Source organism: Pseudoliparis swirei, chromosome 20, assembly GCF_029220125.1.
Source record: "Pseudoliparis swirei isolate HS2019 ecotype Mariana Trench chromosome 20, NWPU_hadal_v1, whole genome shotgun sequence".
Lineage (NCBI taxonomy): Eukaryota > Metazoa > Chordata > Actinopteri > Perciformes > Liparidae > Pseudoliparis > Pseudoliparis swirei.
The window spans coordinates 24,180,508-24,196,218 of NC_079407.1; the positions used below are offsets into that span (position 1 = coordinate 24,180,508).

Here is a 15,711-nt window from a genome sequence, read left to right on the forward strand (position 1 = left end):
TTAGAGGAATATCATAAATTAAACTTGTGTGTGCCGTTGCGTTTGAAGAGCACTCGAAAGTAATACATTCTGGATGGTTAACATATTTGCATTCCGTTCAGCAGGCAGCGTCGGGCCGGAACAGCTGTTTTTCCACGTCTTTTTGGCAGTGGGAAATGCACATTGCTCACTCAAGGTGCTTTTTTAGACACGCACTGAAATGGCATAAAAAATGGAAAAGTGGCTTTTAACTTGAACATGAAGCCGCCGCTGTGTGCCGCGGTCACTGGAAATAACTCTGCGGGGAACGCCGCATTAATGAAGTTCTTCAAATATGGATCTTCTCACTTTCAATAGGCCCGTTTTTCTTTTTTCTCAATCCGTCTATTGCTTCAAAAAGTCGGCTGGCAAAGCTTTTTGTAGTCTGTGTGTGCGCGAATGTGTGTGTGTGTGTGGCTGAAGAGTGCTCAAATCCAAGGGTTTACCTCGACTTGATAGAGTGGGTTGCTTCAGGCTGAGCAGTACCATATTCTGTTCATGCAAATAATAAATACCAATTATAAATATATTTTAGCCTTTTTAGTCGTCGTAAAACATTTTATCTTGAAGAGATTAACCAGAAAACTTCTCTGATTTTTAGCATTGTATTTTTCTAGGCGTCATCCATCTGCTTTAACAAATGTTATGTCACCAAAGTTCAAAATCCATCCAACACTACACAGATAAATATTACGGCAATATTGTTTCAAAGCATATTTCGATTTTACTTTTCTTTTTTTCTTCCTCTCTCCGATCTACAAATACTGAACCATTACACTAAGCTGGGTGCGGAGTATCGCTGTATACTCTCTCGTGGAAATTGACAACCGCATTATTTTGTATAAATATTAGTTATAGTTGTATAATCAGTTACTTTAGTCGTCAGAAAGACAATTGATGTGGGGGTTTTTTAACGCCACGTTTCAACTTTTTCTAAAGAATAAAAAAAAAAAAGACCTCTACAATAGGAGCGCGGTGGTTGAGAGGCCGGCTCTCTGTATTGACGCACGTCGATGAACATAATACACATTTATTGTGATGATGTTAATAAAAAAATTCCGATATTCAATCCCATACATCGTCGGAAATACACGAGGGCAAAGGGCAAAAATGCCCCCAAGAAATATAATGTTGCCCCCCATATCACTAGGAGAGGCAAAAAATGCCCCCAGAATTTCCTCTGGTAATTATGAACTTGTCAAAAACATCGTCGCCTATCTGACCTGGTCTAGTTGCCACTTATTATGATCCGGTGCGGATTACTTTATCTGTACTCGAGTGACAATCGACACAAAAACCAACAAGACAGACACAACGAGAACGGGCACTCGGTAGAGCGCATACCTTCGCATATCACAAGATTGGGCATTGGATTATGAACATTTTGGCATTAGTTGCATGCCAATTGGATACAAATTGAAAAGAAGATTTTGACCTTTTCATGACCTTGACCTTTGACCCGATCGATCCCAAAATCTAATCAAATGGTCCCCGGATAATAACCAATCATCCCACCTAATTTCATGCGATTCGGTTTAATACTTTTTGAGTTATGCGAGTAACACGCATACAAATAAATAAATAAATACACGGCAATCAAAACATAACCTTCCGCATTTTCAATGCGAAGGTAACAATAAGAGGACACACAAAGCCACACGTCAGTGTTCTGATTCTAATTTGTTCACCTGAAAGATGACATCATTTGAGCCGCTTATGGTGACAATAACTTCTCTTCTTCTCTAACTTTTTTTTTGGGGGGGGGGGCGTGGGGGTATTGCTGGTAAGGAGGATCGGTCAGACCGGGGTCACCGTCGCCAGCGTCCACTGAAATGCGATCGGGTTACAGGTACAGCGCCACGCCGGGTAATAGACAGGGAACAATGTGGACATGAACTTTGTTTGTCTGGGGAAACAAAGACGGCGTATGAATATGTGGAAGATAAGGTTCGAGGAACAGTGAGGATAATTGGTCTTTTTCTCTGTGTGTGTGTGTGTGTGTGTGTGTGTTACCCCCGTCCCCTACACGCCGTAGTATGAATAATGATTTAAACGGGGTCAGATTCCACTGCAGACGTTCACCTGCATCTGACACTCGTGGCATCGCGTCGCCGCCATTAATGTCCAATTTTCAATGAAAACAGAAAATAGAATACGGAGCGATAAGGGTGAGGAACACGCCATCCAGCTTCACACCCGGCCACATAATTACCCCAATGGGCCGCGGCGGCGGGATCATATCCCGGCGCGCACCGGGGGGGTCAGCGTGCGATAAGCTTCAGCCCGGGCTCCCGACATGCAGCATAATTACTCTATTGATAATTCACCGGGAGGAAAGAAGAAGAAAAAAACCGGTGCCGGCCAATCGCAAAGCTACGATTTAATGGATTGGACTGAGAAACGAAGGAATGGAGGAAGGAGGCTGCGAGGGGGCAGTGTGCATATATGTGTGTGTGTGTGTGGGGGGGGTGGTACAAGGGGGCAACCAGCAAGGGCCTTTTTATTAGAAATGAAAATATGTTTAGGCCATAGGGGGACCCGTTTTCCCTGGAGATAATAAGGCCAATGAAATGTAAAGCAGGCCGAGGGCTCGGCATGCGGTCCGCCCGCCTCTGGTTATCTGTGTCCCGCATGAGCCGCTCGGCCCAAATGAGCCCATCGTCCTCCAAGGGGGGAACGACTCGGTCAGGAAAGTGACGTTTAGCAGCATCGGCTCACTCTATTAACTACAGTACATTTCATTTGCCGCACACCCCCAGAAGTGGGCCGTTTTCTTTTTGCCGAGAGGGAGAGGGAGAGGGAGAGAGAGAGAGGGGGAGAGAGAGGGAGAGGGAGAGAGAGAGGGGGGGAGAGAGGGAGAGAGAGGGAGAGAGAGAGAGAGGGGGGAGAGGGAGAGAGAAGGAGAGGGGGAGAGAGAGGGAGGGGGGAGAGAGAGAGAGAGAGAGGGAGAGAGGGGGAGAGAGGAGAGAGAGGGGGAGAGAGAGAGAGGGGGGGGAGAGGGAGAGAGAAGGAGAGGGTGAGAGAGAGAGAGATGGAGAGAGAAGGAGGGAGGGAGGGAGAGATAGAGGGAGAGAGGGAGAGAGAGTTGTTTATTGCATCTGCTGCTTCTGGCTACAATTTGCTTGGCTCTAACTCTAAGACCTTTTGGTTGAAACACTGCGTCTCCGTTGTCTTTCCCCTCGTCTCCTGTGGATCACAAACATACGCGCGGGGGGGGGGGGGGGGCATCGTCAACACACAGATTCACTCGTTCCAAGGTCTGTTTGGGGCCATCGATGGATCATCTCAATCGGAGACTCCAAAACCCCCCAAAATGCCAATGTTTTCCCCCTTTTCCCCCTCCTCCCTTTCAGCTGTGATTCTCTGACGAGCCGAATCGTGGCTCCGGTAAACAATAATAAACATTCTGAATCAAACGGCCCGCGACTGATGGCGGCTTTCGCCTCTGACTCGGTTGTCGAAACGATTAATTTTTTTATCATCGCTCCGAGTTTTCCTGCTTTCAAGCAGCTGTTCTGGAGAGTGCATACGGCTTTTCTTTGGGGAAAAGTTAATAATGCAGAGACGCATTCCAAGCATTCGCCGGTTGAAGCTTTTCAAATGCGCTGACTCGCTGTTTTCTTGTCGTAGGGGCGACTGTGTTTAGCTGGTCCGTCTTTCAATCGGGGGGTTGGCGGTTCAATCCCCGCCCTAGTCGACGTGTCCTTGAGCAAGGCGCTTCACCCTGAGCTGCTCCCTGTAGCTGTGTCTACGGTGTATGAACGTAACGTGATTGTAAGTCGCTTTGGGATAAAAGCGTCAGATAAATGATATGATGTGATATGATATGATATATACCTTTATTCGTTCCACAGTGGGGAAATTTAAAAAATCACAGCAGCGGTGCACATCAGAGCATTAATAAAAATAATTATAAAACACAAAACTAAAAACTAAATACTAATACTAATACTAACTAGAACGGGCACTCGGTAGAGCGCATACCTTCGTATATCACAAGATTGGGAATTGAATTATGAACATTTTGGCATTAGTTGCCAATTGGATACAAATTTACCGTGCTATGGTAAAAAGAAGATTTTGACCTTTCCATGACCTTGACCTTTGACCCCAAAATCTAATCAAATGGTCCCCGGATAATAAGCAATCATCCCACCAAATTTCATGCGATTCAAGAAGATTTTTGACCTTTTCATGACCTTGACCTTGCCCTTTGACCCGATCGATCCCAAAATTGAATCAAATGGTCCCCGGATAATAACCAATCATCCCACCAAATTTCATGCGATTCGGTTTAATACTTTTTGAGTTATGCGAGTAACACGCATACAAATAACTAAATAAATAAATACACGGCGATCAAAACATAACCTTCCGCATTTTCAATGCGAAGGTAAATATCCAGGGGGAAAACAAAGTAAAGTGCTGAGTTTGCCAGGATCTCCCGCGATCTACTAAATGACATTTAATGTAATTATATAAATGAACCGAATATTTGCGGATTTTGGACTTTGAGATATGTTTGAACTCGCAGCCGGTGGAACTCCCGTGGTTTCTTTTTGTTTTGTTTTTCGACGTGGAGCTCTTTTCCCGAGACATTGAACTCGCGGTGGCGCCGGTCTCCAGCGATCGGCGCCGCCGCGGCCCTAATTGATTGCAACAGTTGTCAGAGTGTTGTCTGTTAGGGCGGTGACAGCCGTCTGAAGGAAATGATTAGTTTTCCGTCGGCGGTGAGACAGCTCTGGATGTCCCAAACTGCAAACTAATAAAGGGGGGAAAGCAATAAAGCTCGCGGACAGCAGGTTCGACTGTTTTTATAGACAAATCAATAAAATGATAGATGATGGAAAATAACGGCATCTCAGCTGCCGATTTCTACTGGGGTTTCAAATCACGGTCCTTCTCGCACACACACACACACACACACACACACACACACACACACACACGGGCATGTACACGGATACAGGCACACATACACACACACATACACACACACACACACACACATTCATGCACGCAAGCAAAACATGTTGACGTATTTTGTCTGCATTAATAGAGGCATGTGCAGTGACACATAAATAAGTGGTTATGTTTTTGGTCATTTGTGTGTGTGTGTGTGTGTGTGGCACAATATTGAAGCGTGAGTTACACTTTCAATTCACTTTTTGTTGATGTTTAAATGATGTATGTGTAACAGTGTGTGTGTGTGTGTGTGTTTTGTGTCATAACTAACAAAGTTAATCTCCCACTGTTAATCTTTTTGAGACCAGAGGGCCAGTGTCAGGATCAATACCACGGACAGGCCTTCCTCTGAGCCCGCCTCTAATTGGCTCCATTCCTACTGTGTCTGTCTGTGTGTGTGTCATGCTGTATATGATTTGTACATAACTGTATTATTAGGTCCATCCAATGAAGGATGGATTTGTTCACTCAAGGAAAATTTGATCCGTCTGAGTTTTATTTTAAGCTTTTGTTCACCGGTGAGAACGCTCCAATTTTATTCCACGCGTTGACGTCCAGAAAGTTGGGACGGGGCGTCATTTTCAGATGATTTAACCGGCTTGCAAGTCTTTGTTACATGAAGCAAAATCCCCCCAAAAAACACGTATCTTCCGCAGATTAAGTCAGCGATAAAAAGGTATATGCTAAAAATATATTCAGGAATAAAGTTTTGCAGTTTACTGAACACTTTTACTTTAAGTTGGACGCTAGCGTTAGCTGATTCTTGTGGATTATGACGATTTTACAATAAGCCATGAACTGAACGCTCTGGACTGCAATGGGTCACACGATGTGTTCAACACACTCGATGGCTCCCACTATTCCCATTTGCCTTTCCCATCACGTGTATAACTGGAACATCCTCACATCAAAAGACATTCTGTTGAATACAGTCAATAACTAGAACGGGCACTCGGTAGAGCGCATACCTTCGCACATCACAAGATTGGGCATTCAATTATGAACATTTTGGCATTAGTTGCATGCTAATTGGATAGAAATTGACTGCGCTATGGTAAAAAGAAGATTTTGACCTTTTCATGACCTTGACCTTTGACCCGATTGATCCCAAAATCTAATCAGATGGTCCCCGGATAATAACCAATCATCCCACCAAATTTCATGCGATTCGGTTTAATACTTTTTGAGTTATGCGAGTAAACACGCATACAAATAAATAAATATATAAATACACGGCGATCAAAACATAACCTTCCGCATTTTCAATGCGAAGGTAACTAACTAACATAATTAACAGGCAGAAAGCGGATATCACTTTTATTTTCAAGACTTTGAACCGATTGGTGATATTTATCACTGCAATGGTATTTGAAGGCTCATTTATGCAGAGAAAAAAAAAAACTACCATCATTTTACTTTTTCTTTTGCATCTTCTGTGGTTCTCATGTCTCGTCTTTATCAAAAAAAAAATTCCAGGTCTCATTCTCGCCACCGGCGGTCTCGCAGTAAGAGCGGCAGCCGCGGCCGCCGGGGCGCCCAGAGCCGCAAAAGAAGCGGCAGCCGCCGCCGGAGCCGGAGCCACAGCCGAGACCGCGACCGGCGCAAGGGCCGCAACCGGGAGAGGGAGAAGGAGAAGGACAAAGGAAGAGACCGAGACCGAGACAAGGAGAGAGAGGACAAGAGTAAGGACAAGGCACTCAAAAAGGAGTAAGTGAAAAATAACTTTTTGTCGTAACAGGTGGTCACGAATGTACCAGACACGGCAGCTGCAGAATATGTTGGTGTAATACAGACTTAAATATGGAGCTCGGTCTCTGCCCCTCCGTCTGTCCATCCATCACTCCATCCTCCCATCCATCCATCAATCCATCATTCCCTGTTCTTCCTGACCGGCCTTGTGACGTGATAGGATTCCCTCTTGTGAGAAAGGACGTCGTGGGGAAATCAGGACGGATCTGAGGTGGGGGTGCTGCGCGGGTCCGGTTCCAAGAGAACATTCGGGTCACCAGATGACGTCTGATGACTTTAACGCCACGTCTCACCCAGCTGCAATAAGTCCAGAGACGTAACGACATCATATGCATCTCTGATGTCTTCAAGAAAGGAAACAAATACACGAGTCCTCCTTATTGCGGAAAGGAATGTCGGCAACTGACATCTTCGCTTGCAAGTGTGTGTCTTCTAACGCCTGTAATGCGCGCTAGAAAGCGCTTTAGAGGGAGCGGATCTTTAAACAGCGGTCCGCTCGACCACAGGTGTAACTACCTTCGAGGCCCCCTCGTCGCCTTCGACCAGAATAGCACCCTCAACACCTCCCCGGTGCGGGGTGCTCTAATGTGATTTGAGGCCACTGTAATATGACCGGAACCCAGTTGTTGTCGGTCATATTGAACGGCACCGGTGTGTGTGTCGGACGATGGATCCCACGAGTGGTTGCCGAGCCGCCGCCGTGTTAAAACACATCGATTTAAGAGACTTGTCGGCCTCCCAGGTGAACCGCATCGCAACTCGTAGTGCGGTCCGTGTTTGGCTTTTGTCAGTTACCAGATTACTTTTACAATTAAGTGCACGGATTGAAAAAAGTTGCTTGTTCACAGCCAAAAGCGACTCTTAGACTGCGTTCACACCAAAAGGGTTGCGAATTTTTCAAAAGAGTAGATCCCATGCAAAGACGATGCACAGACGCAAATGGTTGCGATTGATGAGAATTTTTCGTCAAATTTGAAAAATTCGCGTGATTCACCTCTAGTTGAAATTTCTTTTCCGACGCCGAGTTGCGAAAGCCAATCAGCGTTGAGATGCTCCGCCATTGGTGAATCTAACTGCAGTTATTCAGATGGAGCCGGTGAAATTCACAGAGCTGTGTGAGCCTACGGGTGAAGTTATGTATAAATATATAGATATAAATATATATATATATAAATAAATAAATATATATTTATGATATTAATGTTATGAATCCAAACACGAGGGCGTTAGATGTTCCGACGTTTGTGTAATGTCCGCGACAAATATAAAGCAGAAATAGTGTTAGGTTTTTCCATGGTGGATGGCGGAAAGGATAACTGTTTCCATGGAGATAAGCCACGCCCCCTGTACGGTGCTAATTAAGCGAATGACGGCAATAAACTACAACTTGTCAACCGAGTTAAATCAAGCGAGTAAAGCATTGCGAATATTCGTAATATTTATCTTGGTGTTAAAGCAGCATTAGATTTTTTTATAAACAAATTAAAACGTTGAATACTTTGCGTATAAACTTATACGAGAGAAAAAACATTTTCGAGGCGGTATTTATTTTGGAAGCTTTTTATTGAATTGACTAACGGCAACACGCAGTGATTTACAAACGTAAATGTGGGATTGTACAACCTGTTTGATCTGAATGAGAATGATCTGCATTCCTCAGATGCATTCTTGATGCGACTGTGCAATCGGATGATAAAACTCGTAACCGTGGGAACGGTCGTATGATTAAAAACACGGAAAATCTCCGAAACACTTTTTAAACTTGCGCACCACCGCCAAACTGTCACAAAAGTGTGTGTGTGTGTGCTGCATCTCATTAAGTAAATGCTAATTATTGAGCCATGCACAGTTATGACTGAAGGAAACAAAAGAGTTACGCATTCATTTATTATTCAGGCTATGGTTTCTTATTTATTTAAATAGACACAATTTTTAAATGTAAATCCTCTTTAAATAATGATTCATACGCAGAAAAGGCAGAACTGATGTTTTTTCATCCTTTATTGGCCGTCGATGAAGACCTCGGGGCTCAAGATTTCTCCGTGTGAAAAGAAAACATGGAGATTTGCTTATTAAAGGAACAGCGCTCCATTTATTTGAAGCTATTACATATTGCTTTTCTTTTAGATCAGTATCGGGAAAACAAATAAAGCTAACAGTGAAATGTGCGGCCGGCCGACTATATCTATTTTCTTATTACGGCTTCAATATCCTTCGGCATCGATAGGAATCTCTTGCTTTATCTCTGACCCCGCTTTAGTGTGTCTGTGTGTGTGTGTGTGTGTGTGTGTGTGTGTGTGTGTGTTTTGTGTCCTATCCACCCTTCTAATTCACCTGTGGAGGTATGATGTGGACATGATTTTGACGACACCATGTGGCGCTGACCTCCCATCATACCAGGTGACCTATACATACAGAGAGATGTCCTTAAATATGGCTTTTAAAGATGGTTAACCGTGCTCTTTTATTCAGGATATTATGACTTCATAACCATTTATAGCATGAATACATGTTTTCTTTTGGGTCACAATAGATTTTGAGCTTAATGAACATCTTAGTTTGAGAAAGAAACGCAGTGGGCGGAGCTACACGTTGTTGAAGCATACCATACTGACATTCACTAACTACTATGCATGTGCTCTGTGCTCCAGTGAGTCAAAGTAATGTGATGGGTACATCAAGATACATTATATTGCGATGTTTAATTGATTTACCTGTTGTGACATGATGCAAAAACATTGTCCAGCTTTTAATTTTTTTACCATTTTTAATTGTCTCCATCCCCACCCCACACTGAAAGTCAAATAGAAATGACATCTGTCTATCTGTGGACATTATGATGTCATCAACGTCCAGAAAAGGGCCCGTCACGGATGCTCCGGTTAATCCCCGGCGGCGGGTTTAGAGTTCCTCCGGCAGCCGATATGTTTCAGGAATATGTAAAACACGGCGTTATCCTGTCGATGACACGCCACTTCTATTCTTCTTCTTCTTCTACTCTTAATGGTGATGGGGGTAGGGTCTTTATGTAAGCCCCCTGATCCACACACACACACACACGCACCAACCTCAATTTACATCCCGGTTTCCCTCGCTGGCTGGTAGGAGCGGAGTGAAGCGGAGCGACGTCGGTGCGGATGGGGAAGCGGCTCGGGAGCTTTCTCGTGTCTGTCAGGATGAAAGAGGGGCCCCTCAAGAGCGCCGCCCTGACACCGACTCTCCGCGCGCGCGCGCTCGCGTGCGGTGTTGTCGTCATTAAACATTTAACACTCCTCCAGTGTGACAGCAGGCAACTCGCTGCTCCAGCGGCGTGTTTTCATGCAAAATTCATCGGAAAAAGACGAGCTGTTGTTAAGAGATCTTGTTGCCTTTCACTCGTGGCAAAGGCTAAGTGGGTGATGGCTGTGTGTGTGTGTGTGTGTGTGTGTGTGTGTGTTTGCCCAGACGAGTGTACAGGGTCAGAAGGTCAGCTTTGCTCTGTGTAAATCCGCTGGCGTCTTATTTACAGGGAAAACACAGAGGGTCAATGTAAGAGTTTACATTGGCACTCAAACGGTTTGTTTGTGTTTGACAGATGTGTCAACAGGAAGGCGTGCTTGTTTATTGTGCATATTGTTTATTTATTAAGTGGATCACAAGTTCATCACGAGTTTTTAGGGATCTATTTTTATTTCTCTGTTAGTTTTCATTCACTCTTGTTGGTGGCACACTGAGGCATTCTGGGAGTTAATTGTTGTCGTGTTAATACATTTAATAAAGATCAGCCTCTCATCAATATATAATCCTATTTGTTTTAGTTTTATTTTCCTCAAAAAAAACAAATATGTTGATTAAAAAATAAATATATATTTATCTAATTATGGTATTTCTTTTTAATTAGCTGAGCTACTCAACATCTCCTGGGTCCCTGTGGGATTCATTGAAATATATAATGTATAACACATTTATCTCCTCAAAAACAGAATGGCCGAACACACACACACACACACTAGCTTTGATCTGCACTCAAGTGAACCTGGTACTTTTCTTCTTCTCTGCGTGGCTCCAGTCGGGTCGGGTTTCATTCGATGAAAGTTCTTCCCGCCGCCTATAGAGGTTATGTTTACGGTAAAAACTACCGGCTGATTTTCACGTACCTTGGCAGAAAGGTGTGGCGTGAAATTTTAATTCCGGAGTAGAAAAACAAATCACAGCGCAGACACAAGGTGGTGGCCGTGTGACCTTGACAGAGACTGGGGGCTCTGTGAGTGACCTTGGAGCGGGAACAATCGGTGTGTTGTGTTGCCCCCAGACAGATAAAGACAGACGTATTGAACGTAGCGGCATTCTTCACGCGATGTTCAGGCTCCACGCCCGCCTGCAGTCAACGAGCAGACATCAGTTATCAGACGGCTGTTCCTCCACAGAAAGAAGATGGCACGGACGCCATGTTGATCACACATTTCTGGGCTTTGAGTTCACGTGTTCTTTTTTTTAATGAATATAATAGCAAACTAGAACGGGCACCCGGTAGAGCGCATACCTTCGCCGCAGCCACATTTTGGCATTAGTTGCATGCCAATTGGATAAAAGAAGATTTTGACCTTTTCATGACCTTGACCTTTGACCCGATCGATCCCAAAATCTAATCAAATGCTCCCTGGATAATAACCAATCATCCCACCAAATTTCATGCGATTCGGTTTAATACTTTTTGAGTTATGCGAGCAACACGCATACAAATAAATAAATACACGGCAATCAAAACTTAACCTTCCGCATTTTCAATGCGAAGGTAACAAAGAGTAATTGTTAGGGTTTGTGTTGTAATATTTCCCCATAACTAGAAAATAAAGTACAGAAAATCCCGTAACGACAGCAATACCCCCTCTTATGTTATTGTAGAACGTTTGATTGGGGATGTCATGATTATGGGAAATTGAATTTGTTTGATTGGCCTGCAAATATGAATATAGGTTATTTTTCGTGGAGTTACCATATTTTCTATGTTTCTGAAGGATAAGAATATCTTTTCTTTACATGTTGGTGTTTTTTAGAGCTTTGGGCATAATTAATCTGCAGAGATCGAGACTTTGATCAAGCGTGAATGAATTTGGTTATGATGGAGTACATCTGGTTTTTGAGGGGTTTATAATAATCATGCCAACTCCCGATCCTTTTCCTTCAAGTTTCCATGTCCGTCGCGCTCCTCCAAAGTCTACTCCTTCGTCAAAGAATTTGTCTGCATTCAAGGGACGTCTTCTTCGCCCTCCGTCCCTTTTTTCCGGCGGCGGCCTCTTTGTCTTTTCCTCTGTCGCCGAGCACCGAGGCAGCGGCAGAACGTGTCGCCGGGCTTCCTCAACTCCACATCCTCAACCCGAGAGCTCTGTCCAATTAGGCGGAGCTCCTCCGCCGTGCCGGGTCACGGACGCACCGCGGGCCCATTTGTCTCAATTTTCACGGGGTTGGAGTGAGATGGGCGGAGCCTGGGCAGCGTGGAGACCTCTCACGCCGTCAGACAGCCGTCGTTACGCTGCGGGTAAAACCAGTTGGAATAATGAGCTTAGGGTTAAGGAAAAGAAATGACTACCGTTTCATTAAAGACTTTTTTTATGTCTATGAAAAGAATCTTTTGGGAGTTTTATTTTGTCTGCTAACAGTTCACATTGTTTGAGAGTCGAGTTCCTTTACATTCTTTAAAAGTAAAGCGTGTTTTCTTGACACTTTTGTTCGTAGAGCCCATTCCCAACTCTCTCTCCCTCTCCGTCTCTCTCTCTTCCTCCCTCCCTCCCCCCCTCTCTCTCTCTCTCCCTCCCTTTCTCTACCTCCCTCTCCCTTTCTCTCTCCCTCTCCCTCCCTTTCTCTCCCTCCCTCCCCTCTCCCTCTCTCTCCCTTTCTCTCCCTCCCTCTCCTCCTCTCCCTCTCCCTCCCTTTCTCTCCCTCCCTCCCCTCTCCCTCTCTCTCCCTTTCTCTCCCTCCCTCCCCCTCTCTCCCTTTCTCTCCCTCCCTCTCTCTCTACTCCGCTCTCTCTCTCTCTCTCTCTCACTCTCTCGCTCTCTCTCTCTCTCCTCCCTCTCTCTCTCTCTCTCTGTGTGAATGTGATTGTTTAGTAATTCCTCTCATTACCGTGTTTTCCCCCGACAAGCTCAACAGAGCCCGGCCTCACCACAGGGGGCCCCGGCCGGACCCGCGGGCCTCAGTTTGGCTAGCTTCGCTCCATCGCTCAGCCTTAACCTCTGGAAGCCTGGCGGCTGTGCGGGAGAAGAGAAAATAAAACAAGACCCTAGACGGAAGCACACACACACACACACACACACACTCACCGCTCGCTGCTGTTGATTTTCCGCTACCTCCTCGCCTCACTCTGAGGAAATGATTGTCTGCTTCTTTGCCTCTTGTCGAACATCTATCAGCTCATTAGTGTTGATAATACACAGAGAAAGTAAGTGTGTGTGTGTGTGTGTGTGTGTTTGCGCATATGTAGCCCCTGCCTGCGGCATCCTCTCAGCCTGTTGGGAGTGTGTGTGTGTATGGGTGGTGTGGATGGGACCACTGGCTGCTTCGTTGTGTGTGTGTGTGTGTGTGTGTGTGTGTGTGTGTGTGTGTGTGTGTGTGTGTGTGTGTGTGTGTGTGTGTGTGTGTGTGTGTGTGTGTGTGTGTGTGTGTGTGTGTGTGTGTGTGTGTGTGTGTGTGTGTGTGTGTGTGTGTGTACTGTTTGCAGGACTCTAGGCTGTGTCTGGCTCTGGGAGCGGGTCTGTGGAGGTAAAAGAGACTTCAAACGCCGTCCTCGGAAAAGTTAGGATACACTCGCATTGACTTAAATCAATGAGCTGTAAGTGTGTGTATTATTTGTGTGTGTGCGTCAAGGGGGGGGTGGGGTGTGGGGGGGTAGCCTAGTGGCCAGGAGCAAGATGAGACATGGGTGAAGCTGAAGAGGAGTGGGTGTGTGCAATGTGTTTGGGGGGGAGCTGGGTGGTTGGACGAGGCTGGGGCGAGATAGGAGTGATGCCTACATGCGAATGGTGGACACACACACACACACACACACACACACGTCCCCATAGACAAACGCATGCAGCTGTAGTTCTTCTTGGCCCGTGGCTCGATGGAGTCATTAGCTGCTTTTCTTCCCCTCCACACACAGATAATGAGCATAGATTGGATAGAAAACAAACCGGACGCATGAACTCCATCTTCATGAGGCGGACATTTATTTCCATTTTTATTTTTTTTGTATAGATCTCATGTTAAAGAATGCCTATGCAACGTTGACGTCTCTCATCATCATCATCATCTTCATCAACGCTGATGGAATCTTTTTGTTCAGGATTCAATCAGGTGGCTCGTCGTTACTTCCCACGTACGTCGGCGTGTATTCTAACGGCCACCTCGGCTCTGATGAGCGCGTCGCCGTGGCGACGGCGCATACGATCAATTGACCCTCACACTTACAACACATTATAATTGATAATTAATAATTTTCAATAAATTATCTATTTATGAGAATTATAAGTGAATTAATAAACTTTCAATCGGGCAACGTTTTCCTTCTAAATTAAACCCTGAACAATGAAAGGCTGACGTGAGTCCAGGAGGAACAGACATAATCCAGACTATAATCTATTCTATATATATATATATATATAAAATCTATAGTTAGATTAATGGTTCCCATTGTTCAAGGTTTGTTACAATTATATATATAGCATATAATACAAAGATACTATTCAATTCCGATAATGCTGATTGTCACTACTTTACAGGGACAGTTAGTTACTGTAGGACATGTGGTCTGTGCCTGAGAATGGCCTGTGTGTGTGTGTGTGTGTGTGTGTGTGTGTGTGTGTGTGTGTGTGTGTGTGTGTGTGTGTGTGTGTGTGTGTGTGTGTGTGTGTGTGTGTGTGTGTGTGTGTGTGTGTGTGTGTGTGTGTGTGTGTGTGTGTGAGAGAGATATTCTGGCCACTTTTAATCGCAGGAGAGACACACTGAGCGAGCGATAGAGAGCTGTGACAATCCACTTAGTGCGCGCTGTAATCTGTTTAACCATTTAGTGAGTTGTTAGAGGAGTATGCACACACACACACACACACACACACATACAAAACACACACTAGACACCTTCCAGGCTGAACGGAGCATGGGACAGTCTGCCTCCTGAACTGGGCAGCGTGTGTCTCTGTGTGTGTGTGTGTGTGTGTATATGTCTGTGTGTGTGTGTGTGTGTGTGTGTTAGAGACCTGCTGTAGGCACCGAGAGGAGCCAGGCCTGGAGCGTGATGACAGAGACCAGACCCGGCCAAATAGAAGATCCCCCCCCCCCCCCAATCCAATTACCCCGTCCCTCTCTTTTATTTCCCCCTCTCCACTCCTCTGTTCACGGCCATGTCTTCGCCTCGGCGGCAGCTCGCGATGGCGCTCCTGGCCGCCGTTGAAGTGGCCGTGCCGCTCGGCTTTATGGATCAGAGGAGGATGCAGGCGGGATTATAAAGCAGCAGGTTACGAGCAGCAGGCGTGACGGGCCAGCGCCCATTTAGGAGGGTTATGTAAATGCGCCGGTCGACAAAATATGTTTTTCCGCGCTCGGTATTTCCTCTCTCTCTCGTCCTCCCTCTCTTTTTCGCGAAAAGCCGGATCGTTTTGGTCGGAGTCATCGGAGCGGGGCTCAAAGAAGAAAGATGTAGTTATGGGGAACGATGTGCACACGCGCCGTAAATGTTTAATTTCCCCTCGTAGGGAGGTGCAGACTGACGTCTTTATGAGACGGAGAAGACATTATGTGGAGAGAGATGTTCTTTTTGGTCGGGAGAGAGAGAGCAGACAAAGTGACGATAAGGAGGTTCTGAAACTGGGCACTTCGCAAATGATGGAAAACAGGCTTCCGGACGCGCGTGAATTAAGTCCTCAACATTTAATGGCCTCGCGATCGTGGTCTTCATCGGTCCCGGCTCCTCAGGTCCGGCCCGGGGTCCATCGGAAGAGAGCGCTCTCTCTAATCCACAGA

General features: G+C 45.5%; 1 protein-coding gene across 2 annotated transcripts in view; it reads left to right on the forward strand.

Moving 5' to 3' along the window:
• rsrc1 (arginine/serine-rich coiled-coil 1) overlaps positions 1-15,711 on the forward strand; it is a 136,312-nt gene that overhangs the window by 19,499 nt on the left and 101,102 nt on the right. For both annotated transcript variants that reach the window (XM_056440812.1, XM_056440813.1), the window contains exon 4: positions 6,460-6,690. In XM_056440812.1, the coding sequence (XP_056296787.1) occupies positions 6,460-6,690 (231 nt within the window). The remainder of the gene's footprint in view (positions 1-6,459; positions 6,691-15,711) is intronic.